The sequence below is a fragment of the Crocodylus siamensis genome, chromosome 1 (genome assembly GCF_052110815.1).
Source record: "Crocodylus siamensis isolate JL-2025a chromosome 1, ASM5211081v1, whole genome shotgun sequence".
NCBI lineage: Eukaryota > Metazoa > Chordata > Crocodylia > Crocodylidae > Crocodylus > Crocodylus siamensis.
Window position 1 is genome coordinate 70,037,166 of NC_143395.1, and position 24,976 is coordinate 70,062,141.

Consider the following 24,976-nt stretch of genomic DNA (forward strand, 5'->3'; position numbering starts at 1 on the left):
GGCTCATTGCCTTGGGTTTGGATGCCCATTAGAACAGCTGCCTATGTACACAGCTCCAATTCCTTGGGACTGGCCCGAGGAAAGGGTTAGCCTTTGCCAGGTCTTGAATATGAAATTATTGTATCAGAAGCTCAAAATTATGTTATTTGCTTAAAGTATGGTACACCGAAAAATATGCAAATAACTATGCAAATAAGGCTTATTTACTTTATATTGCTCGCTGTAAGCCAGGGAGTGAGAACTGGTTAAAAGTTAAAGCATTTCTTTATTTCGAGGCAAGCAGTCAGAAGAAAGTGTCGATACCGAACCCAAAAGTCAGTTAAGACTCCCTGAAAGTACTACATCAACTACCTGCCTCGAGTCGAAAGTCATGGTACATTTGGATATTTTTACTGTTATTGATCGCACATTGTATAAGGGTTGTCATACTCGTATCATTACGGTAACTCCGTACGCCCGACCCGGCATGCGGCTGCTTGAAACGGCAGCGTTCCAGGCAGCGCGCATGCGCTTGAGCCCTCTCTCTTCCCCACCCCTGCAGCAAGGCCGCAGGGCCACGTAATGCGCTTCCGGAGGGGCTCGGGAGGCGCCTCGGACTCTATGGTGACAGAGCCGAGCGGGCCGTTCTAGCCGGTCCCCCTGCCCTCTATGGTGAATGGGAGGAGCGGCGGGGCACAGCGCGCGGCTGCAGCTCCGCGGTCTCGGCAGCTTTCCCGGACACCATGGCGCCACCGAAAGGTGAGGGGCAGGCGCCGCACGGGGGCAGGGGGCGTGGCTGCCCCTGATCTTGGCCGGGGGGGAGTGAGATCACCCGCCTCCCCGCTTCCCCCCCCGATGAGAGAATGGAACGGCCCGTGGCGCGGGGCGGGCACCAGCCGGGAGCGCTCATCTCCGGCGGGGGGCGGCCCTCACCCCGGGGCCGTGAATGGGCTTGCCCTGCGCTGGGCCGAGCCACCGGCCCGGGGAGAGACCCGTGCCCACCCCCCGCTAGAGTCATGCACGATGAGGGCGGCAGGGACCCCGGGGCAGGGGCGTTGCGCACCTGGCCCAGCCCCTGCTCCAGCCCCGACTACAGCGCCCCACCGGGGCTCTGTCCAGCCGCAAAAACTCCCAGGATGGAGAGTCCCTCGCCTGTCTGGGTCACCGGTCCCGTGTCTCGCCACTCTGTGTGGGAGAGACCTTCCTGGTGCCAACCCTAAACCTCCCTTGCTGCCCGTGGAGACCGTTGCTTCTTGGTCTGGCAGCAGCGAGGAACAGCCGCCGGGTCCAATTTGTAACTCACACCCATTCGGGTGGTTGAAGGCTGCTTTTAAGTCCCCTCTCAGTCGCCTCTTCTCCAGACTAAATACACCCTGTTCCCTCCTCCCAAGTCAAGTGCCCCAGCCCCTGATCCGTTTCCATTGCCTTCCACTGTGAAGGTGACAAACACTTTGCCCCAGCGAGTTGCGCCCAATTCAGCCTCCCTTTCGGCATCTGCTTGGCTCGTGTGATGCAGGCCTGTTTGTTACTTTTAGGGGTTCTTGGTGGACAAGGGCCCATGATCTGTCAGCTTCAGCCACTGAGAAAGTAACACCTAATTTCTCGGGACAAAAGAAAGGCAAAGCAGGGACAGGAGCGATGGAGTGAGCGCACTTTGGGGGGGATGCCGAGCAGCACACGCTGGGCAGCACCCACTGTGCCACATGGGCCTGTTTGACGCATGCAACTCTTGGGCATTTATACATGTGCTCCAGGAGTGGGGGCTACTTTAATTAGAGAAACTCTGAGAGCCACTCTGATTAAAGTGCCTGGAGTGTCTCGTGTATCAGTGTCACTGCACTGAAAAATGGTGGCAGGGGTGCTTTAACTAAAGTCTGTCAAAGGAAAAAGGGACTCTTGATACATGAGACACTGGAGCACAGTAATTACCATGCTCCTGCAGACTGATCAAGTCTGCTCTGACGCACTATAACTACAGCATGTTGGAGCAGCCTCTCTGCATGTGTGTAGGACCCTCTTATGCCCCCACAGCAATGGTTAGGTCCCTCCCCTTGTTAATAGAGGGGCTATTGGGTATGTGTCGGCTGAATCTGTGGGACAAATAGAAGACCAGACAGGGACAGGAGTGATGGTCAAAGGTTCAAAATGAGTGCACTGAGGGGGGATGCTGAGCAGAGCACACCAGGGAGTGCCCACTGTGTGACACAGGAGACTGGGAAGACAGACCTAGTGTTTGGTAGTTCTGTGGTCTGACCTAGTGAATGGTAGTTCTTGCATTCTTAACAGTGGAGACTAATTCAAGTTAGCTGTCATTCAAGCTATGTAAAAGACTATCTCCCCTGCCTGTTTTGATGCGAGTCAAAACTCGGACAGTCAGCCCCAGATTAAACAAGTCTTCTGTTCTTAGTCTTAGAGTACTCAAGGTTTTGCTGAATTGGGGCATTATATGGTGCAAAATAATCATCAGAGAAACTGGACAAATATCCCATATTGCTCAGACCATGACCTGTAGGAAAGTACTTTTAAATAGTAAGTTAGGATGCTAAGTCCCAGGACTCCTTTGTAGAAAACAAACCCTTAGAATAGTATAAATGACGAATTTTAAACTTCAGATTTTAAGTTCCTTCTCTTTGTTCTCAATTTAATTCAGTTTAGCTGATTAGGCTGGTCAGTTTTACTTTCTGGCTCTAGTGCTTGTTGCATGTCTGCAAAAAGCAAAAATTGTAATGAAAACTCCATTTGTGGCTTGTGAATCTGGTTTGGGCAAAGTCTAAATGCTCTTCCAAGAACTACTTGACTCTCCCCTTTTGAAAATGGTTATTGATGTAGATAGGATATAATCTAGAAGGATATAGCTAATTCACATGCTTGTAGCAGCAGGTGCTCAAGCATACTTTGCAGAGATGTTCTGCAGAGATAGGTATCACAGCAGTCCTTCTGTAGGGAATGTATTATTAGCTTACCCTATAGCTGTAGACAAGACTGTAGCCAGCCTAGGATCTGTGCTGCACTTAGCATTTACAGGCATTGTGTGCAGCCTGGGTCCCAGACCAGCTGAGCAGGTGCTGCATGCAGCACAGTCCCAGGTCTGCTGGGGTGGCCAGTGTGTGCAGCATTGCTACCGCTCTGCCTGGACTGTGGTGCATGCAGCACCTGTTCTAGCTGCTCTAAGATCTGCACTTCACACTATGCGGGTCCCAAACTGGCTGCAGCAGCTGCCGCTGGATCAGGTATGCTGAGGGAAGGGGACTGGCTCTGTGGACCTGATCTGGCCCGTGGACTGGCCCCTGCCACAAACACACTCTGTACCCTGTGTGGATCTGATCAGAGGTCGGCTAGTGGGCTGACTGAGCTGTTGTACTAGTGCAGTGGTTCTCACCCTTATTAGAATTGAGGCCAGCTCTTAACTTTCACTCATTTTTTGAGCATGGGAAAACAATAGAGCAACTCTCCTGTTGCAAGGAACTTGGAAAGACCACAGCAAATCAGAATGTTTTTGACAGTATGGAGTAATATTTGAAAAACTTGGGTCTACCTTGTGAATCACACATTGGTGTTTCACCCTGTGGCACCCTTAAAAGGATTTCGTAGCACCACGGGGTGCCACTGCATGCTGGTTAAGAATCACTGCCTTGGTGGGAAATGTACCTGATGAAACTTAATTCGTCAGTGAAACTGATCTTAAAAGTTTTGGAAGGCTGAAACTTGGAGTATGTTATAAGGTGACCCTCACCAACAAAATTACACTGCATGCATAAAATAAAAGGAATTTATGTATCTAAAAAAAGACACACATTTTTTCATAGAACACACTTTTTTCCTAATAGTAGTTCAGACCACTTTAGAAGTTCTAACTTGCATTGTTATACTGTGGCACGCCCCTCCGCCCCAGTAAATAAATATCCTACTTAAAGGAGGCCCAGGGGCATTTACCTTCAGAATCGGTTCTCTTGAAATGGAAGGAATTACCTTCCTACGGTTAAAATAAGTTTTTAACATTTAAAATCATCACACCTGTTACTACTTTCCTGAAATGATTATTCTCTCCCCCACCCCACAGTCTCTTGCCTCCCAGTTTCTACTGCATATCAAACCTACTATTTTTGCCTCAAAAGCCTTTTGTTAATCTGAGAGTTCAGTAAATTTTGTCCATTTGAGATTTTAACATACTGTGTGCAGAGGATTAGTTACACTTTTTGGGCTCAGTACTTGCTGTGTGCTTTAAAGACACAGTAGAGTGTATTGTATATATCCAGTGTATGACTTGGAACTCATCATGCACTGGAGATATATATATATATAGAATGTATTTTTGGTAAAGAAACCCACCGCAAGTCAGATGTATCTGGTACTTTCCTATAGTCTTTTCTGTATTCTCAAAGTATTTTGAGGATTCCATTTAGAATTATTAAAGACAACAATGTGACTATTGTAAAATTAATGTAAAGCGACCAAAATGCTGGCTTGCATCCATAGATGCTTCTCGAGCAAATCCCGGGACGTCATTCTCCCCTTGTACTCGGCCTTGATGAGGCTGCAGCTGGAGTACCGCGTCCAGTTTTGGGCTCCACAATTCAAAAAGGATGTGGAGAAGCTTGAGAGAGTCCAGAGGAGAGCCACGCACATGATCAGAGGTCAGGAAAACAGATCTTACGATGACAGGCTGAGAGCCGTGGGACTCTTTAGCCTGGAAAAGCGTAGGCTCAGGGGTGATCTGATGGCCACCTATAAGTTTATCAGGGGTGACCACCAGGATCTGGGGGAACATCTGTTCACCAGAGCGCCCCAAGGGATGACGAGGTCGAATGGTCACAAACTCCTGCAAGACCGTTTCAGGCTGGACATAAGGAAGAATTTCTTTACTGTCCGAGCCCCCAAGGTCTGGAACAGTCTGCCAGCAGAGGTGGTTCAAGGACCTACATTGAACACCTTCAAGAGAAAATTGGATGCTTATCTTGCTGGGATCCTATGACCCCAGCTGACTTCCTGCCCTTTGGGCAGGGGGCTGGACTCGATGATCTCCTGAGGTCCCTTCCAGCCCTAATGTCTATGAAATCTATGAAATGTACACTGCTGCAGTGGGACTGCATTGTACATGTGACTTATTTAGTTTTTCAAACTCCCGGTTTCAGTTCTTAGTTTAGAATGGAGCACACTGAGTTGTGATTGCTGTAGCAAGCAGCTGTTGTCTATCTCCCATACCTTACTGAGCTATTTTTTCTTTTTTCAGAGAATATCACTATACTGTTCAAGTTGTACTGCCTGACGGTGATGACTGTAGTTGCTGCAACATACACCGTAGCCTTACGATACACAAGAACGGTGGAAAAAGAACTCTACTTTTCAACCACAGCTGTGTGCATCACAGAAGTTATCAAGTTATTCCTAAGTGTGTGCATTTTGGCTAAGTAAGTATGAGTACTAATCAGTGTTCTGGAGATGAATTCTCACTTCCTCTGACTCAGTCTCCTTCATGCTCATGCATCTGTGTAAAGTGCATGTGCAGTACAGCCAGTTGTCTTTCTGGGCCTTGTTAAACCGGACAGTAGTGGCACCAAGGAATGAAGATTAAAGCATGTCACTACTTGTGAATGGTTCCTTCCTGAATCTCTTCAGTAAACTGCACAATGTGCAGGTGTGTCCCTTTGCATATTTTATTACTGTGCTTTGGATTAGGTTTATAGTGGCTATAAAATACCAGGCTTTCTGAGTTATTAGGCTAAATGAGGGCATACCTTTTCCATAACTTTATGTGCGTGTAAAACTCTTATAAGTCCAGTAATCAGTTTCTCAAAATAATCCACAAACACATTTCCCCTGAAGTGTTCTAGAAACTGCAAGATGCTAGGTAGTAATAAGCTAAGTCCACGTATGAATGCCTGAGTATGGGGAAAGAGTCTGCCCTTACAGTTTCTTCCTTTCCTTTCTTTTGCCATCTCCAAAACAACCATTTTTAGCACGCAGAAGAAATTTGACTGAAATGCATGCTCAGTACTATCAATATAATTAGTTACTTGGGCATAAAACTCTGGGTTATTTGCTTATGTTTTGGTTCTTCATGTATGTCAGGGTGGATCCCACATTATAGATGTATATATATGTTGTACATGGGACAGAAACTGCTAGTCAGAGGATTCGGTCAGGGTGTGAACTACCTTCTGTAGTGTTTTTTTCTTTTTCTTACTGCTTTTGGCAGTGAGATAAGATGTACTGATACCTGACTGTCAGTGTGTCCCTGCCTTTGCTTCTCTCTTCCCCACAGCTTTGGAGCACAGTGCCCTCCAAGGACTGGGATGGAAACTGTCAGGGGACAAAACTTTTAAACCTCACGTTGCCTTGAATCAGCAGAAATCAGTAGACTGCTGTGCTGAAGGTTCCAGTGGGGCAGGTACCTTCCACTAATATCAGGCAGACAAAGTTCTTTGTGTAGATGTGATATCTTTTATTACACCAACTAAATAGTTGGAAAAATTGTTCTTTTGGGCACAAACACCCTTCTTCAGGCATAAGGAGAGTCCACTAAGATCAATGTCAGCATCAGTGGAATGGGTATAAACCATGCTGGTACTATCTTTTGCGTTGAAATGTCCTCTGGTACTGGTTCTCCCCATGGTACCAACAGCTTGTGCTCTGTCATTTCCCTATGATGGTACTGTTACCAGGACCTGCCTGGACCTTGCACTGACCAGGGAAACTATTGCGAATGGTGGAGACCTGTGGACTTCTACAGATCCCAACCTTTGACTCCCTAGGACTGGGCCCACCAACTGCCCATGTACATATGGGATTTTACCTTGGCCCTTTTTGAGCTACTGTTTTTTCTTCTTAGGCTTTGGTGTCCACAATCAAGGATGAAAAAAATAATCTCTCTCTTCAGTGCCTTGCCTGATTAAACCTCAATCATCTGAATGCCAAAACAAGTAGTTGCCAGACATGTCGCCACATTGGTGTGGCTGTCCTACCCTTTATGCCCTCAGAGGAGAGCATGAAGAAGTGGTGGGCGTATATGTGGTTATGATAAACGTTGTAATCAAAAGAATCTGGTTGTGTGTGTGTGTGTGTGTAAGGGAGGGTGGGTATGGGCTCATGTATATCTACACCAGGGGTAGACAACCCCCAGCATGGGTGCCAGCGTGGCACACAAAGGCATTTTGCTTGACACACATGCCTCGGAATAGATGGTAGGGAAGGGGCTGCACTGCCACAACAAGAATTGGGCCCTTCATGGCTCCCTTGCTATCTGCCCCTGGCATGCCAACATCTTGTAAGTTGAGTTTGTGAGTTTTTTTGGCAGTCTGTCCAAAAATGTTGCCAACCCCGATCTACACTGACTAGAGAGATTAGTTGTGTTAGTCTGAAGTTGGAAAGAAGGCAGGATACAGATAAGATGCATCTCTGCCCTGCCTTCTACGTAGACTGCAGTTTCTCCAGGGACTGTTTATTGTAAGATAAATGACCAAACTGATTTGGGAATTGGTGAGAGTCAGTGAGTTTCTCCCTTTTAATTAAAGAGCACCTGCACTTGCAGTCACTTGTATTTAACTTTGAAACATCAAAGCTGATAGCTGTTTTAAGATGTTAACAAGTCATAGGCTAGACTCAGAAAGGGTCTGCTCTTTTGGTATAATGTGGAAGAGGCATGGGTATCACAATACAGCAATTGTATTTTTAAGAATGTTTGCTTGAATTCTTAACTTAGTTTTACTTGTGGGGCCTTAAACGTGCATGGATAAAACTACGTCATGCTTCAAATGAATGTGAAATGACTCTCCCTTTTGAAATGAAGAGCAGTTGTAATTTCAAGCCAGTGGTTAAAACTTTTTGAAGTCCAGGTACCCCTCCCATTTTTTTTGATGTGGTGGCATCCCACGTTGAGAACCACTGTTGGTGCTGCTTTAGTAGTACTCAACTGGGCAGGTGAAACTGCCCCATATGTCTACTGCACAGCCAGCCTGGGAAGAGCTACAGCATGCGTGCAGTCCTGCTGCATCAGGGCTCTCTGATAACCCTAAAGCATGGAAAGTCTAATCCTAAAGCTTCAGTCCCACCCCATTCCCACTCTTGCTTCTCGTAGAAACCGGAGGTGCACAGGTCCTACCTACATGACTTGTCTCTGGGAGGAGTGTGTGGGGAGGGGGAGGAAAGGAGGGGAGACCAGACTAGGAAGGGCTACAGCCTGAGCCAGTTCTCCTGTCCTGCTTTAGGGTTATTCTCTAATAACCCTAAAGCAGGACAGGAGAGCTGTCCTGCTGCAATAGGAGCATGTGTGCTGCAGCCCTGCACACAGGACAGTTTTACCTGACTGTCTGATGCTGCACCTATCTGGCACCCCGAGGGAATCTCATGGTCCCCTGTTTGAGAGCCAATGGTTTAAGCTGTGTATTTATTTAGTTTACATTTACTGGAAGAAAATAAGCCTAGAATACTCCTGATCACTTGGACTCTAAACTAGTAATTGCTTTGTCCAGAATCCCAAAAGATTTACAGCTTTGTGAGCTGAACCACGAAAAGCCAAACTGAGTTACAAGCTATTGTTTTATTTTGAATTAATGTTAACAAATGATTATTTCTTTCACTTATCTTGTCCCATGAAAAAATGGCATGGTTCCAAGTTAAACTTAGCACCAAGGTTCAAATGTGAGCCAAAACACGCTCGCATTGAGAGTCAGAGATCCAGCCCAGAGCTGCCCATGCTCTCCAGCCACCCTGGGCAGGTGCTTCAGGGTCCTGAGAGGCCTGATTCTGTTCACCCTGAGAATTCCTGTGCAGAATTGGGTCCAGGCCCCTCAAGCCCCAGGAGAACATATTGCCCATTGTCCTGCAGCATCAGTAGGTAGGACAACAGGTGACTTGGTTTTCCCCAGTGAAGCAAATCAGCTGTGCTGGGATACATTGTGGCACAACTAGTCTGCTTTATTTGGCGGTGTCTTTGAGGTGCAGCCCAGAATCTAACCTGTAGTTTGAATTTGGTCTGGAAACTGCAGATGAATTCTCTGACTAAAAAGTTCAGTATTAGTAGCAAGGACATTCAGTCTTTTGTCTTACTCAGTGCAATTTATTACCCAGCACTGAAATAAGCAACTAACATTATACAGACCGTGCAGCTCCATGCTGCTGCTGAACATACATTAATACAGCTAATCTTTATCATCTCGGTTTGTTCCTGCTTTTCATGGTTTGGACCTTTTTGGAACTAAAATGGCTATTTATTTTTCAGCATAATTTCTGTTTCAGTGAACAGGGGATACCAGCCAGGTATGAAAAGCAAGTCTTTAAAGTCTTCCCAAGGGCCTTGCCAATGCTGTTTAACATTATTTTCAAATATCAGTGTAAATAAGTCAAACGGTTGTTTTAAACTTTCTTTACAGAGAAACAGGAAGCTTGGGAAGGCTGATATCATCCTTAAATGAAAACATACTGGGCAGTCCTATGGAATTGGTAAAATTAAGTGTTCCATCAGTGGTGTATGCTCTCCAAAACAACATGGCTTTCTTGGCTCTTAGCAATTTGGATGCAGCAGTCTACCAGGTAACTGGCATCATAGTTTGGGACTCTGGTCTTTGGTTCCTTTGTTTGTTTTTTGTCTACATTTCATTTTGGCTCCTTTAGTGTCTTATAGAAAAACTGATGTCTCGTTGTAGCAGAGATGCAGTGCATGGCATGGTACAAGAATACATCAAGACAGTCCCCACACCTTAGGGGATTGTGAAAGACATGATGCAGTGGCAGGCCCAGACACAAAAATTGTATAGTTGTCCCTGAAAATAGTTTCCCCTCCTCCAGCCCCCAATGAAAAATATATAAGGCTTTTAAAGAGATTTCTATGAGTGTGAGGATCTTTGTGGTCCATACAAAAATGCAGATGGGGAGTTTCATACTTTGATATGAAATGTGATATACATTTGTGTAAGAAATTATATTTTTGCCACAAAATAAATTTGAAAAAAGTTCCCACTCTTTGTAAAGGAAAATATTCATTGGTTTCCTGTTACATTGTATATAGTCACACCTAAGCTGATTTGCCATGCCCTTGCAGTATGCAGTTGAAAGCAGCTGTGGTGATCAACAGAAATGATGCTGATTGTAATTCATACCATGTGTTCCAGACGGTATAAATTTTAAGCTCCTTGTGGAGGAGAGGGGGGGAAATTGCCATTTTCTCTGTTTTTGGTGTTTGGCTAAAACTAAGTTTTTTGAAAACTTTTTCTTATCAGGTCAGTCTCACTGCTCAGTGATTTTTAGCTGGAAGATGCTCAGATATTGCTGTGATGAGTGTGGTAGCAGAACCCCATAGAAGAGAAAAAAAATTGCTTGCAGTTAATGCTGTGATCTACAATCTTTACTGTGATATACGTTACTAGAAAGCCTGAAGAGGCCATCTATTTAGAGTCCTTGGAGGAAGAAATTGAAATTCAACTATATTTGTAAGCAAACAATATGCCACAAACAAATATGTTAAAATAATTCCAGTTATTAATAAAGCTTTCATGAAAACTGTAACAAAAACAGAAAAACCCTGAAAATCATAATACTGGTATATCAAGATGTGCTTTGTACTTTATTAACTACCATAACTCTGATTCATTAGACAAACATGCATGTCACTAATATTCTGTACACAGAAGTACAGAAAGAAAACACAAGACCTGCAAAGCAAAGCAGTCAAGTCAGAAGATGTCAAGTTTAAGTTTTGGGCATGCTGCTTACCTGAAACCACTGCTGGCTTGTTCAATGCCCAAATTGGGTAGTGTGCAGCAAGCAAAAAAAGATGCAATATTGATTTATTTTTTTTAAATAACTTAAGACAAAAGCAAAGTTGGAGATTGCACACAGTACAGCTACAGTTTGTCGAGCCAAGATAAAAAAAAAAAAGATTTACTCAGATAACACAATGCTTTAAAAGGTCTTTGTCAATCCCATTATACTCACAGGTCTGTGGCTGCACAGTTTAGTCTGATCAAGAAAAGCCAAATTCTGCTGTGGTATGGATTAATTTCAAATGGACATTGCTGTAATTGCAAATGAAATTTCTTCCAGGAGGAGGAGGCTGCAGAGATCAGCAAGAGATTCCTATAGGTTTCATTCCCCAATATATCAGACTGCAGTCTAGAATAGAGTTCAGCATTTTACTCATTATAACCACATTCTGTGTCTGCTATGTTCCCTTCTTTCAGGTGACCTACCAGTTGAAGATTCCTTGCACAGCCTTATGTACAGTCTTAATGCTAAACCGCTCCCTTAGTAAATTGCAGTGGTTTTCTGTCTTAATGTTGTGTGGTGGAGTCACTCTTGTTCAGTGGAAGCCTGCTCAAGCTACAAAAGTACAAGTAAGGCTTGTCATTTAAATACATTCTACATTCTGTGCGTGCTTTATCTGAAACGTCAGGCTGCCTCTAAGCTGCTCTGCCTCTGTACTTTGCAGAGGCATTATGAAACAGGTCTGTTTAACTGCTGTGTGGCCAGCGCCCCTGTGGGCAGCATTATCCCACCCCCAAGGGCAGGGGCAAGGGCAGGAAGTGGAAGTTGGAGGAAGGAGTGAGAGCCTGGAGATCCTGCCTGCAGCACCTGGGTGGAAGCCCATGGGCCACTACTTGGACAGCTCTGCTGTACCATGTTATCGCATAATGTTAGGGCTGTGCTTCGTAGGCATGTATCCTTTTTCTTTTACCGCTCATACCTGACAACATAAAATGTTAGCTGATCATTTAATTATTTCTAATCTGATGTATACCAGTTAGGACAGGCATGTTATGCTGCCACATCCTATACCATTTTTGGAAAGGGAGCACAGGTTGCTGCTGAAAAAAGAAAACAAACTTAATTTATTGGCAAATGCAACAGCTTAAAAAGGTGTCTCAGTAATACACTCATCTTGGCAACTGCCAGTGCGTATACTTGAAGTTGGCAACGAGAGAGCTACTTTGTTCTTCATTCCACCTCTGTCTTCTGTTAAGGTGAGCACCTAAAGCCATATTTTAGGCAGATGTGGCAGAATTCTATTTCACCTAATGGATGATTATAAAATGCAGCTTAAAACTAACTAAACTGTCAGAGTGATTCTGTTATGCCCTCATAGGAATAGGATAGCCCTCCAGAGATGCAATAAAATCTCCCTTTGCTTATAATGGTGGCATTTACACACCCACAGGGGTACTGAATTGCTGCTACACTGCAGCTGGGTAACTCGGAGTTAGCCTCAAGCTCCACTTCGGTTGTTCACTGGTGAAACAGTATTCTGCTAAAGGTGTTTTCTTTTTTCAGTGATTCTTAGTTGCCAGTGTTCAGCATCTCTGAAAAGGTTACTTGTTAGGATGCCCTTGTGTAGTCATAAAACTTGAAAGACTGGACATAACTATTGTGGTAAGCTGAAATACTGTGCCTCTGGGGTTGCTAATGCCCACTCGCAAGGAAATTGAAGGTTTAAGATTTATAAAGTACCTAACTGTGCAGATGGATAGCATATGTGAAGTGTTGCATCAAGACAAGGGAAAATAAGTAAAGCATGTGTGAGAGATGAGGTTATAAAAGAATTCTAGCTGTTTGCCTGTATGGCATTTTTATACACTGTGCCAGAATATTTCCGAGCTTGTTAAAATATACTTAGCAAATCAAACCCTGCATTTAACTGTATTCAGGGAAGCTGAATTATTTTAAGCTTCAGGATACCTTTGACTACCTCCATGTACTTTATGTTGCAGTACATCCTAATATACCTGCTGTTATTAACCAATTAGTTTCTGAAATAATTATGCTAAGTAATTAATGTAGTAACATAGCTAACCTATTATCTGTTTTTATGATTCATGTTGCAGGTGGAACAGAATCCATGGTTAGGGTTTGGAGCTGTAACTATTGCTGTATTGTGTTCAGGATTTGCAGGTAAAGCATTATTTTACTGGACAGCTCATTTCAAAAGAGGAGAACATTTTATAATGGTAAAAACTAAAACAACTCCTGTCTTGTGTGATTTAATCATACTTGTTGATCAATGAGATAAAATTAGGCGAAGACTTACCACTTATGGCCCATAATTACTTTCTGTGAGCAATAGTTGTAACATTAGACTTCTGGCACCATAATTACTTAGACAGCCAAGCATAATATTTAAAAACAATCTGGGTTGATTTCAAAACTGTCTTGGAAAAGAAATAGTAACCCACCACCCTTCAAATGCCTTCAGTCAGTCTAAAGGAAACTTTGATAGTGACTTGTATGGTACAGTTTTTTTCATGCTATTGCCTTTTGGAGGTTACTGTGGTATGCATGTAAAAGGCTTCCAATCTTTCCAGTGGGCAGTCAAGCTCCTCCGTACATTTTATGCTGGCTGAGCAGCTGGAATGAGCCCTTTCTTGCTTCCATGAGAGGTGTTCAAAGTGAGAGGGGTTTATACGCAGCAGAATGATAAAAGACTTTCTTTAAAACATGGAATTTCCTCTTCAAGGAGCAGTTCTTGCTTTTTTCTGTCCTTCCACAATGTAAGAACCAAAGAACAGCGACAGGTGAACTGCCAGAGGAAAAGTGCATTTTTTTTGGATTGCATAATGTAAATTTGTTAACAGGGCTGTGGAGGAGCAAGTATTTTTCTTGCTTTAAATGATAGACTTCTGGCCTTAAGTTATAGATACGCTAGAGCAGGGCCTCATGTGCCTGCCGAGCATTGCACGTGAGGCCATTTTGTTCAGCACGCCACTGCCAGCCTAGGCTCTGGGCAGCTGCTACCAGCCATGGAGCTGGGAGCAGCCTGAGGTCTGTGGCTGGCAGCAGCCAGGAGGCTGCAAACAGCTCCTCCGGGCTCCAGAGCCCCAGCATCAGCTCCGTATTGCTGGCAGGTGTACATGTGCCCCAGAGTGGATGGTGGGGATAGGACCTGAAGCAGCGCACCCCTCCCCCACTGTCCACTCTGTGCGCGTGCAGTCACCACCAGCATGGAGCTGATGCCAGGGCTCTGGAGCCTGGTGCAGCTGTTTGCAGCCTTCCCACTGCCTGCTGCAGCTGTCCAGAGCCCAGGCTAGCTACAAACAGCTGGGCCAGGCTCTGGAGCCCCGTCATCAGCTCTGTGTTGACAGCTACTGCACGTGCACCTCAGAGCAGACAGCAGGGGAGAGGCCAGGTTTGCGCTGCCTTAGGTCCATTTCCGCATTCACTCTGAGGCATGCGTGCGCTTGCCAGTATGCAGCTGATGCCAGGGCTCCAGAGCAAGGAGGGTGCTAGCAGCCTCCCAGTGGTGGGGCTGGGCCAGGAGGTTCCACTCCTCCCAGTGCTGCCACTGCCGCGCGCCCACCCCGCACAGCTGACCTGCCTAACTCCCACTTGCTCTGAGCCCAGCCCCGCAACTGGGATGAGGCTGATGCTGCCCCTGCCAGGAGTGCCTCACCTTTGTGGGCTTGGGGGGGGGGGGCTACAGGAGGACTAAGGCGAATTTTGGAGTTGCTGTTGCCTCCTCAAAGCCTCACTTAATGCTGCCCGTGCACCTGGCTGATGGGCAGGCTCCGGGCCGGGGCCTTGGTGGGTTGTGTTGCAGCTGGGGGCTGGCTGCCCAGAGAAGCACAGGGGCTGTGGCAGGCCCAGGGTACTGTTAGGTCAGACTTTGTCCAGTGGCCCAGCAGCCCACCTCTGTGCGCACGTGCATCTGGTTCTGCACGTTCGTCTGCCTCTGTCCGGTCCTGTGTGTGTCTTGTGTGCATGTGTCTGTTCTCTGTGTGCATGTCTGGTTCTCTGTTTCTGCACCCGTGGTTCTGTGTGTGTGCATGTCTGGTTCTCGGCATGCTTGTGTATGTGTCTGGTTCTCTCTCTTCTCTCCTTTCTCTCTGTCCTCTTTTCTTTCGCTTTCTTCTTTTTTTCTCTTTTCTACTCATCGCAATATGTTTAACAAAAAAGGAATACACAACAACAAAGGTAGTAGATGAAGTTTTATTTATTTCACTAGGTTTAGAATTTTTAGAAAACCTGGTATTTATAGTAAAAAGAAAAAGTAAAAGGGCAACTTTTATGAATATTAACTATATTAATATGCAGCACATCCTGCCATGCACCCCCTGCCCTGGTTTTGTTTTTCTGGCATGCTGGCACTCTGGCACCTCATAAGGTAGACACTGTGGCTTTTTTGGCACTGGCCAAAAATGTTGCCTACCCCTGCGCTAGAATAATTGAATGCAAATTCTTCACTGTCTCTCTTAAGTGCGTTGTTACCAACCACCTCTAGTTTGCTACGTAACTATGAAGCGTCCTGTGAGACTTGTGCATTAGTAGGTATGCTCACTGCTAGTCACAGAAAATATTCTCTAGCATTGTTTCGTAAATAAGGCTCTCTTGAGCTCTAGCCTTTCCTAGGCTAAAAAAATAATTAGTACAAATAATTCTAGTAGCTGCTTCTGAACCCCAGTCACTTGACTCCCAACTGTCAAGTGAAATAACACACCTCAGCCCTTGCTATTCCTCCTCCAACAACCTGAGGAAATAGATGGGCCTGAAGGCCAACAAATTTCCTGCTCCTCAGGACCAGGCACTTCTGCATGATGCTTCAGAAGTTTCTTTTCTTAGAATAAAAGAGCTCAGCTGAAGTTCTTCTCCAATTAAAGCTATGGCAATAAAGCATAAGAAAAGAGAGCCAATATCACCAGTATGAAGATCTCCAGCCATTTGGGGTTTTAAAAGTTCAGATTTAGTTCTACACAGAATTACTATGAAGTCAGCCTAGGTTTCAGTACACTCCTGTTACATACTGCTATTTAAAATCATCATAAAAGCAAGCTGCTGTATTTTCTATTAGCTTCAGTTTCTGGGACTGTCAGTCCAGAGTGTTGCATTAGTTTAGGAAAACGCATATGTGAGAGAGAGTTGGAATCCCTTTTCACTCAAAGTTGGAAAAAAGACTACTTAAAGCTGCTGCCATTGTGATGGTTTAAAAAGAGTTGAGGAGCTGCCAACTCTTAAAAATAATGAATTTGCCAAGTATAAGTTGATAGAGTTCCTTAATATTAATATGCATGAAACATAATCTCCTGGACACTACTCCCATTTTGTTTTTTAAATGTATGTGAATGTTTTGTACATGTTGAAGATCTGGCATATGCTAGTTTGAAAAGAAACCTTTTACATTTGTGGTATTCTGAGTTTGCAGTATCTATCAGTTCTGTTGATTTTGAAGCAAATTATTAGGTAGTTGATGTAAAGTAAATCAGTGTGTGAAACGATTCATTTTTTAACTAACTGCAAGAAGTCCACATCAGTAGGTTTAAAAAAAAAAAACCTTTTTTAAACTTCTTTTTAAACAAAAAATTGAACAGACCTGAGACAGACCATAATGCATTTAATAATCACTATATCAATAACAAGATTATTTTTTGTTTAGACTTTAGAATATATCTGCACAATAATTTCCCTGTTTAACATTTTGCATTCCAACATATGCAGGTATAAACCTGTTCTGTATGTATCCTACTGTTTGTTGTGGTCCAAATATTCATTATATCCTTCACAAGTTAAACTGATATCGTGGGGAGGGGCCTGAACTTCAGAGAAGCTAAGCAATTGTAGCTCTGTTCAGGAAAGAACTGGTGCTGTGTGGCATGATCTCTGCTGTATGAGCACATGCTCTTTCCATTCTACCCTTTTTCAGTGGCAAAAGTAAAGTAACACTTAGGAAAGAAAAGCAGTATCTAAAGCGGTATCTAAAAACATGGAAAACTGGAATTAGCAAGCAGTATAAATTACAAGTTACCAAGCGCAGAAAACTGATAAGGGAAGATAAAAACAGGGAAATCTATCAGTAATTGATAAGAACTTGTTACTTTGCCATTTTAGTACACTAGGAACCAAGATCTTGAACTGGCTTATTATGGAAACATAAAAATGTAAATGATGCAGAGAAAACAAGAATGTTAAATATTTGCTCTGTAGTTGGAAACAAACAAGAGGATGTATTCTTAGATGAAGATGGCGAATTTATTAGTAATTAAAGAGATGTTAACAAATATCCTTCTAGAGAGAAACCATTTTAAACCGCTGGAGCTGGCTAACGCCCAAAACTCTTTAGAATAGACTGAGATCACTAGCCCACTGATAACTTTTATTAAAGCTTGAAATTCAGAGGAAATTTGAGAAAAACTAAGGAACACAAATGTTGTGACAATATTAAAAACAGCATGTGGCATGATTGGATAGTTGGAGGCCAGTTAACCTGACATCAGTCCTGAAGAAAATTATGAAAAGACTAATGTATGTTTCAGTTAATAAAGAAATATAATCAGTACTTGTCAGCATGACATTTTGGAATGCTGGTCTTGTTGAACAAATCTGATGGCATTGTTTTGATGAGATTACAGGTGTGGTTTATAAATAAAATACAAATCTTCAGTTATCATCATGATGCCTCAGAGAACCTAGCCATAGACCCAGGACTTCCTTGGGCTGTGGGCCATACAAACACTGGGCCTGCTTTGATGGGAGTCCAAGCCTAGGACAATTAGACTTGGGATAAAACTGTTTTTTACCCAGACTGGAAACACAATCCTGCTTAATCTAGTACTTAGGGTAAAAACAGTGGACGGTGGTAAGATTTTTTTTTTTTTCCCTGGACAAAACGTTTTATTCCAAGATCCATCCTACAGACAGTACAAGCCCATTGTTCCACATTAAGGACTTGTGAAGGACTGATTTGTCTGGATAAGGTATTCATTTGAGTTAGTTGTCATTCAAGATGCTGTGTAAATCAGCGGTTCTCAATCAGGGCTCCATGGCCCCGGTTGGGGCTGCAAGCAGGTTTTTGGTGGGGGGGGGGCTGTGGATCTGGTACTGTTGTGATCTCTGAGGTCAGCTGGGCCTGGGCTGATGAGCCTGCCACCACTGCTGTCAGCAGGTTTATGGAAAACATTAGATTTTCCTTTAAAGGAGGAAAATGTGGGAAACCATGGGTGGCTGGCAGTGTTCCAGTGGTAATTACCATGCTCCAGCAGATTCCAGCGTTGTGTGTACTAAAAAATGGTGGGGGGGGGGGGGAGGGGGAGGGGGCATTTTAACTAAAGCTTGTTCAATGGGCTTTAGTTAAAGCGCCCCCCACTGCCATATTTCAGCATGGGGACACTGATACATGTGACGCTCTGGGTACTTAGAGCCACTTAATTAAAGCACTCCTCCACCTCCTGAAGCATGTGTACGCCAAATAGTACTAGACTTTCTGATAGAAAAATTAGCATTATGCAAAGTACACATTTAAAGAAATAAAGAACTGGCTCTGAGTAGTTGTTAAAACAGATTCATTATCCAATGTGAGTATTTTCAGTGGGTTCTACAGGAATCTGTACTATGCATGAGGTTTTAACACTCTCCATCTACTATCTAGAAGTAAAAATAAAATCACTCTTGATAACATGCAGATAACAGACTGTCATAATCTTAAATAATGAGGAAAAAGTTGTGGGGAGCTATAGGGATTGCTGTAAACAAGATCCATTCATACAAAATGGATTAATGTCCCCAAGTGTATAACCAAGGAATACAAGTCCAAACCATTAAACCAGTGGTTTTCAGCCTTTTTTCATCTGTGGACCCCTAAAAAATTTTAAATAGACGTGCAGTCATCTTTCATAGTCATTTTTTCACAGAGCCCTTAGACATAGTCTACAAACCCCCAGGGTCCACAGATCACAGGTTGAAAAATCAGTGGATTAAACTATCAAGGGAAGCAGTAGGTAGTTCAGCTCTTGATTCAAATTAAGAACAGTCATTTTCTAGAAGATCAATTTCAATAAAACAGATAATTGGGCTCAATACAGAGCTAACTCAATGAAGTATAATGAGTTGTGTTACATTGGAAGTCAAATTAGATTATCTTAATGTCTTTTTAAATTAACCTGTATGAATCCCTGAGTCTTAGAATGACATCTGTATTCTTTATGAAATCTGTCTGTCTCTCTCCCTTCAGGAGTCTATTTTGAGAAGGTACTAAAGAGTTCGGATACTTCCTTGTGGGTGAGGAATATCCAGATGTACTTGTCTGGGATTGTGGTGACCTTAGGTGGTGTCTACATATCAGAAGGAACTCAAGTTCTCGAGAAAGGATTTTTCTATGGCTATACATATTACGTCTGGTTTGTCATTTGTAAGTATTTGCCATCCTGTTTGCTGTACAGCCTTATTGGCTATAGCTAGTTTTACTTTTAATATATAACCTGTCTGCATAAAACTCACAGGCTCAGAGCATTCCCTTGCTTTTCTAAGGAAATAAGTCCCTCTGCAACTGCTTTTTCAGTACAACCTGAACTACTGAGCGACCAACATTTTAGTTGCATTTAATCTGTTAGATGCCATTGAGACTGTTGGTTTCAGTGTGTGGTTTTAAGTCGTGCGTTATCAAGAGTGCGTTATCAAGAGTCAGATAGTAAATAAAACATGCATCTTTTCCTATTCAGACCAGTAATGACATCCTGCTTGTTTCTCAGTTCTTGCCAGTGTTGGAGGCCTCTACACTTCTGTTGTTGTTAAATACACAGACAACATCATGAAAGGCTTTTCTGCAGCAGCTGCCATTGTCCTTTCTACTGTTGCATCAGTGATGCTCTTTGGCTTACAGATAAGTAAGTTGCTTTTTTGGTTCTTCGAAGCAAACTCCTAATACAAATTCAGTCTTCTTGCCTAGGCTGGTTACAATACACATAATTTATATGCTTTTGAGGGTTTGTTTCCCCATTCCTACTTCGGTGTGTCATTTTCAAGAATGAAACAGTAAACAGTACTCTGACCATAATCTCTCTTAGATACTTCAGTCTTATGAGTTTCTGAAGTGCTGGATCACTTTGTTCTACGGGAGGATGAAGTTTAGATGTAAATTCCTCCTATTTCCTCACAAAGAGCTGTTTATCAAAAAAGTGTACTGGAGCCTGCAATTTTAAGGGGAAAGGTTTTAATCTCTCCTCCACGCCAATTTCTGAACCAACTTCTGAGGTTGCTACAGTACTTTTAAGTGTTGTTCATTAACGCTGAACTAGTCCTAACTGCTTAATTGTTTTTAGTTATTTCTGAAAGGAAGGTGCCCTGTACACGGGTAATCAGTGCAGTGTGTGATAATACCAGTTTCCCTCTTATTTTTTTTATTGTGTTGTTGCTACTACATGGTTGAATGGCTCAGCAGATATTGGGCTCCTGACTTATACAACAAGCATCCTGAGGGAAGGATCTGATGGTCTTAAAGAAGGATTTTCTTGGACTTTTTCACTTTATTTGCTGTTTTATATACTCATGGTTCAGCAGGAGCCTGACACTATTTCATAGACCAGCTTCTCTTGCTTGATCTTCCAACGTAGATGTAATCCTGTGTCTCGTATTACCCCTTCAATGGTAGAAAGAGTCAAAAAGCAAAAATGAGAACAGGAGAATGGTGTCGAAATTGGCTTAATGATGTGAGGCAGGATATTAATGAGATGAAATGTGGAAGTAAACTTTACAGAAAAAGTCTTTCTAAGTGGCTTGGGGAAGGAGCTGTGGATGAATGCAACTTTACTTTTAAAACCAGAATGACTGACTGAGACACTAGACTAGAGGGAACAGACATGGACTGGCTGATCTACAGGTCTTTAGGGCTATTAACTGCTATAAGAACCTCATTCTTAGTAAGTACTTACATTGTAGGTTTGGAAAAGCAAACTGGCACCATTGCTCATGCATGAATCAACAATGTTACCAACAGTATTTGTAGAGGCAAATCATGAGTTTGCTTAAACATGTCTGCCTCAGCCCACTTAGATAAGGCAGAATAAACATAGCACTGTGGGACATTGTTCTGCTTTTCTGATCATATTCTCATTCATGAATTGACTGTTTTGGCCTCATAATGCTTCCTATAAGTGCGCAACGTTTTCCCTGTCAAAGCATGACACTGAATTCTACAGATTAACAGGATAACAGTTCAAAGGCACAAGTAGGCTATTCTCCTTGATAAGGATGATTATTTAAATAGTAGAATTTAGCTCTGTAAAAACTAAATCTCTTGTAAAAGTAGTCTTCCTGTCCCTTCCTTTTCCCAAGGCATGTGTATTTAAACAGTTTTGTTTTTTTTTCCAGCTATAACCTTTGCACTTGGTGCTGTCCTTGTGTGCGTTTCTATATACCTGTATGGCTTACCGCGACAAGACACCACAAAAATCCAGCCATCAGAGCCAAAAAGTTTGAAAGAGAGACTTATGAATGTGTGATGTTGTTTATCCTAACAAAAAGCAACAGACAATGCAAACAACAGACTTGAAATAACTGGATTTTTTAAACTTAGCCTTAAGTTAGTCATGGGAGGGCTTGACTTAACATAAAAACAGAAGTAAATTGGAATTAAATGAAGGGTTTCCACGGGATGAGAGATTCCAAGCTGGTGAAGGAGTATTACATGTAAAATATTTTATTTCATATTGGACTATGAAGAGCCTATGTATCTGCAAAGGAGAATGAAGGAACCAACCATTGTAGAGAAAGAGGAAAAAAAGACTGGTTTCTTATATATTTGATACCGTATGTATCATGTCATTTGTGGGCAGAAATGCCCAGAAGCTTCAGAAGAATATTTTGTTGCCAAAGCTCCTTCTTATACTATTTTGGCAATGGATTTCTGAAAATGTTGGTCTGATTTTCCTAGGGAAAGAGAAATTTTCCTAAACCAACCTGCGTATCATCTTGAATACCAACTGGTTGCTCATTTCCATTGGTAACTTTAAAAAAGATACCAAGAGTGGACTGTAAAGAGAAAAAAAAGTATCATACTTCATCTACACTGAACATGCTTTGGGCATTACTTTCGTAATATGTAAAGTTTGCCAAAACGGACTAGAGTCAAAATTCACATTAAGAGGACCATTTGTTTTCCACTATGGCTTGAAAAGTATAGTTGCAATATGAACATAGTATGCCCTGATAAAACTGTTGTAAAGTGTTCCACTTGTTAGGTATATTTTATGAAGTCAGATTTCATTTAGTGGGGGAAGCCGTTGAATACCTGGGTAAGCGTTCTCTGCATATCTCCAAATTAAGTCAGCACACATGGTTTGTACACATCAGATGGACAAATTTTATCTTTCTTCCAAATAGCACTACATGCCACTGCACAGAGGCAATTGCTGCATTTAAAATTTCAAAGAATGTTTCTAATGTTTGCTTTAGTGAGTGAAACTTTTTTGTAGTTTGAACAAATGCCTTATGTTAGAACCCTACTTTTGTTAGCCTGGGACTCTAGGATACCTAGATAAATTCAATGCCCCCCCCCCCCAATGGACACAATGCACTTTTGTACAATTTTATTTGTAGAAAATTGGTTTTGGTGCATCTTTTTAGGTTGAATTTCATAATGAATTAAATTCAAAAGAAGAATGTGAATGTTTGAGTTTGAGCATTTGAATGTTTATTTTAAAGCAGGAGTTCCTGCCAAAATCAAGATTTGTTTTAAAACACATAGTGCTTGTACAGTTGTGTAAACTTTCCCACACTGACAGTAGTGGATGCCCTTGTGTTCGTTAGAATAAGCCATTTGTGCATTTCTGGAGTGAGTTACAAGAGGACTTACCCCTCCAAAGCACGTTTGCAGTTATTTTTCTCCTGTATTTTAAAAGTTGAAGAAAGACTTACACAAACAAAATGGAAGTAGCAATACTGAATGTACCTGGGTGTATCCTTACACTACTCCAGAGAGCTTAGGAGGCTTTTCTGTCCATAATGGCAGCGGTAACAGGCAGAACAGAGAATTGAGCCAAAAGATAGTGGTTGACTCTATTCAGGCTCTCTAAAGCCCTGAAATTATAGGGAGCAGGAATATGGGTTGGGGTATAATGACATGACAGTGGTGGTGGCGGCAGACATACCCCATTCTCCACTACTGCTGCCTGTAGGAATTTTCTCTGCTTGACAGAGGCATCCAAGAGTGGGAGAACTCTGCTGCATGAGAGGGAGATGGGGTTAATAGCTGAATATCAAAAGCTGCCCTGGGACTTACGATTACTGAAAAGAAAGAAATAGTAGCTTGGGAGAAGATTCATTACTTCCTTGCTTCAGACTCCTTCCTTTTTTTTTTTTTTTCCTATTTTGCCTTGTTTTTGCCAGAGGAAACAAGATGAAGGATTCAAGGGGAAGGGGACTATTCAGTTCTTCCATGAGGCAGGAATGGGCAAACCAACTGCTGTTTATGCATCTCTATCAGTTGAATTTCATTTACCTGAAGTGGGGCATATTAAGAGCACTGATAGCAAGAAGAAAGATCTGGATAATGTTTACATGGTGGAAAAGGTCATCATTTAAAACACCTTGCCAGTGCTATACTTCAGTGCAAAGGATACCAGGTGTACTACTTCTTTGCAAGAAGAAAGTAAATATTAGTTTGTTTCCCTTTCTAAATTCTTGGGTGCTTATCTGATTTACTTTTCACCATACTCATTTGATTCAGTGGGGGTGAGGGGGAAATCAAATCAGGCTCCGATTCATAAAATGAGAATGTTCTTTCCTTTATTCTTCCCTTCATCATAAATTTAGATTCCTTAGTTCATTTTAAACAGAGCATTAAGATTGAGTTTGGCAGGGGTGGTGGCTGCCTGTAGAACTAGCCTACAAGAACACAGTGGCTTATTTTGCTGGTCTGACAAACAAGGTTTTTTGTTACATGCAGTCATTCACAATAGCAGTGGACAATCTACTATCTTCATGTGGCTCTTACGTGCCATAAGAATGACATTGCACATGGTGCTCAGTAAGTACCATTAATAAATTGTGATGTGGTAACTGCTGCTTTTGTTTCATTATCCCCAGAACTAGTTTCAATATAAAAGATAAATGGGTGGTGAAAAGTGGGAGACAAAAAGAACAATGTAAAATCCAGAAGAAACAAAATAACCAACATTAATTTGCTTAAATGGAATCACATCATTATGACACACATCGCTATTATACTAAGTTTAGATGAGCTTAATCACTACAAAGTGCAAAAAGGCTTGGAACATGGAAACATTTGAGTATGTTTAGACAACCTTAGATTACAAAAGTTAAACCTACTTTTGTAGACTATAAACATGAGTTAAGAGTAAGTGAAAGGGAAATGTTCAGTGAGATGCTTCACTTCTGAATATCCATAAGGATTTGAGTCGGTGCTAGTGTGAGGCAACCTGATTGAAACAAATCAAAAGCCTCTCAGCTGTTGCCTGACAACGTAGCTATTCCTTAGACAGTATGCAATTTGATACATTATCAACTAGGAAATTACTAGTTACAACAGGCAGAAAGATGATGGGGCTCTTGTGTTGAAAAGGAGATGCATTTGCAACTGAAAACTCTTACATGGAGAAAATTTTAATTTTAAAACTGTAGATCAAGGGGGGAAAAATTCTTTAGCACTACAAAGACATGGTCTTGCACTCTTGCTTACAAAATACATACCTCAGTCGCTTTGTTTTCATTTATACCTGACCAGCAATTTATACTCAAGCAAATCAACCAGCCTCGGTTACTTCAAACACTAAAATGATTAATGGGAGAGAGCAAGTGAGTGGTGCAGACAACAGGGTCCTATCCATAAGATGCTGCAAATACTATATTAATGCACAAGTGAAAGTGCAGATTTTGGGTACAAATGATTGTTACAACAGCTTGACATCTATAAAAAAATTACTAGAAAATTTTCATTTACATTGCAGGGGCCCTTTTTATTACATCTTTAATACAGGTGTGATTCCAAGGAGTTTCATTCCATTAGCTAAAACCAAACGTGCTGCCTGGAAGAGGCAGAGTCTCGCCTGCAAAACAAAGAGATGAATCAGTCAGTCACATTATCTTCTCTGATCAGCTGTGTAAACTAATGCAGCCAACCATCATCTTTTCCAGGAAATGGTTAGGAGCAGCCTGTTTTAAAGAGAAGATACCATTTCAGAAAGTCATCTTTTTTTTTCTTTTTACAATGTCTGAGAAAGGGTTGGAAGTTTGGGATGCATACAACATAGACAGTATAAAATGGTAGGTAACTAATAGCTCCAGAGCTACT

General features: G+C 42.4%; 2 protein-coding genes across 4 annotated transcripts in view; one reads left to right on the forward strand and one right to left on the reverse strand.

Annotated features, from left to right (window-relative positions):
- The first annotated feature begins 525 nt into the window (after positions 1–525).
- SLC35A1 (solute carrier family 35 member A1) lies at positions 526–22,332 on the forward strand. Of its 2 annotated transcripts, none has more exons than XM_090036329.1 (8): positions 526–738; positions 5,210–5,387; positions 9,348–9,507; positions 11,154–11,306; positions 12,792–12,858; positions 18,902–19,078; positions 19,419–19,553; positions 21,037–22,332. In XM_090036329.1, exons 1-8 carry the CDS (start codon positions 723–725, stop codon positions 21,165–21,167), a joined length of 1,017 nt encoding a protein of 338 aa, XP_089892455.1. In that variant the 5' UTR covers positions 526–722; the 3' UTR covers positions 21,168–22,332. The 2 variants fall into 2 exon arrangements, with proteins under 2 accessions (XP_089892455.1, XP_089892445.1); XM_090036319.1 differs by lacking the exon at positions 526–738 and adding an exon at positions 4,480–4,613.
- Positions 22,333–22,351: 19 nt separating this feature from the next.
- Positions 22,352–24,976, reverse strand: part of RARS2 (arginyl-tRNA synthetase 2, mitochondrial) — a 63,974-nt gene continuing 61,349 nt past the window's right edge. Inside the window, exon 20 of one of the 2 annotated variants that reach the window (XM_090036296.1) lies at positions 22,352–24,731. In XM_090036296.1, the coding sequence (XP_089892422.1) occupies positions 24,645–24,731 (87 nt within the window). In that variant the 3' untranslated portion in view covers positions 22,352–24,644. The remainder of the gene's footprint in view (positions 24,732–24,976) is intronic. The other variant, XM_090036306.1, reaches the window with a different exon arrangement.

Bases quoted from the DNA above. Each gene is read 5' to 3' on its own strand.
- SLC35A1 (XM_090036319.1), top strand. From the start codon at position 4,508: ATGAGGCTGCAGCTGGAGTACCGCGTCCAGTTTTGGGCTCCACAATTC. The intron at 5,388-9,347 runs GTAAGTATGAGT...CTTTCTTTACAG, and splicing joins AGTGTGTGCATTTTGGCTAA to AGAAACAGGAAGCTTGGGAA. The intron at 19,079-19,418 runs GTAAGTATTTGC...CTTGTTTCTCAG, and splicing joins TTACGTCTGGTTTGTCATTT to TTCTTGCCAGTGTTGGAGGC.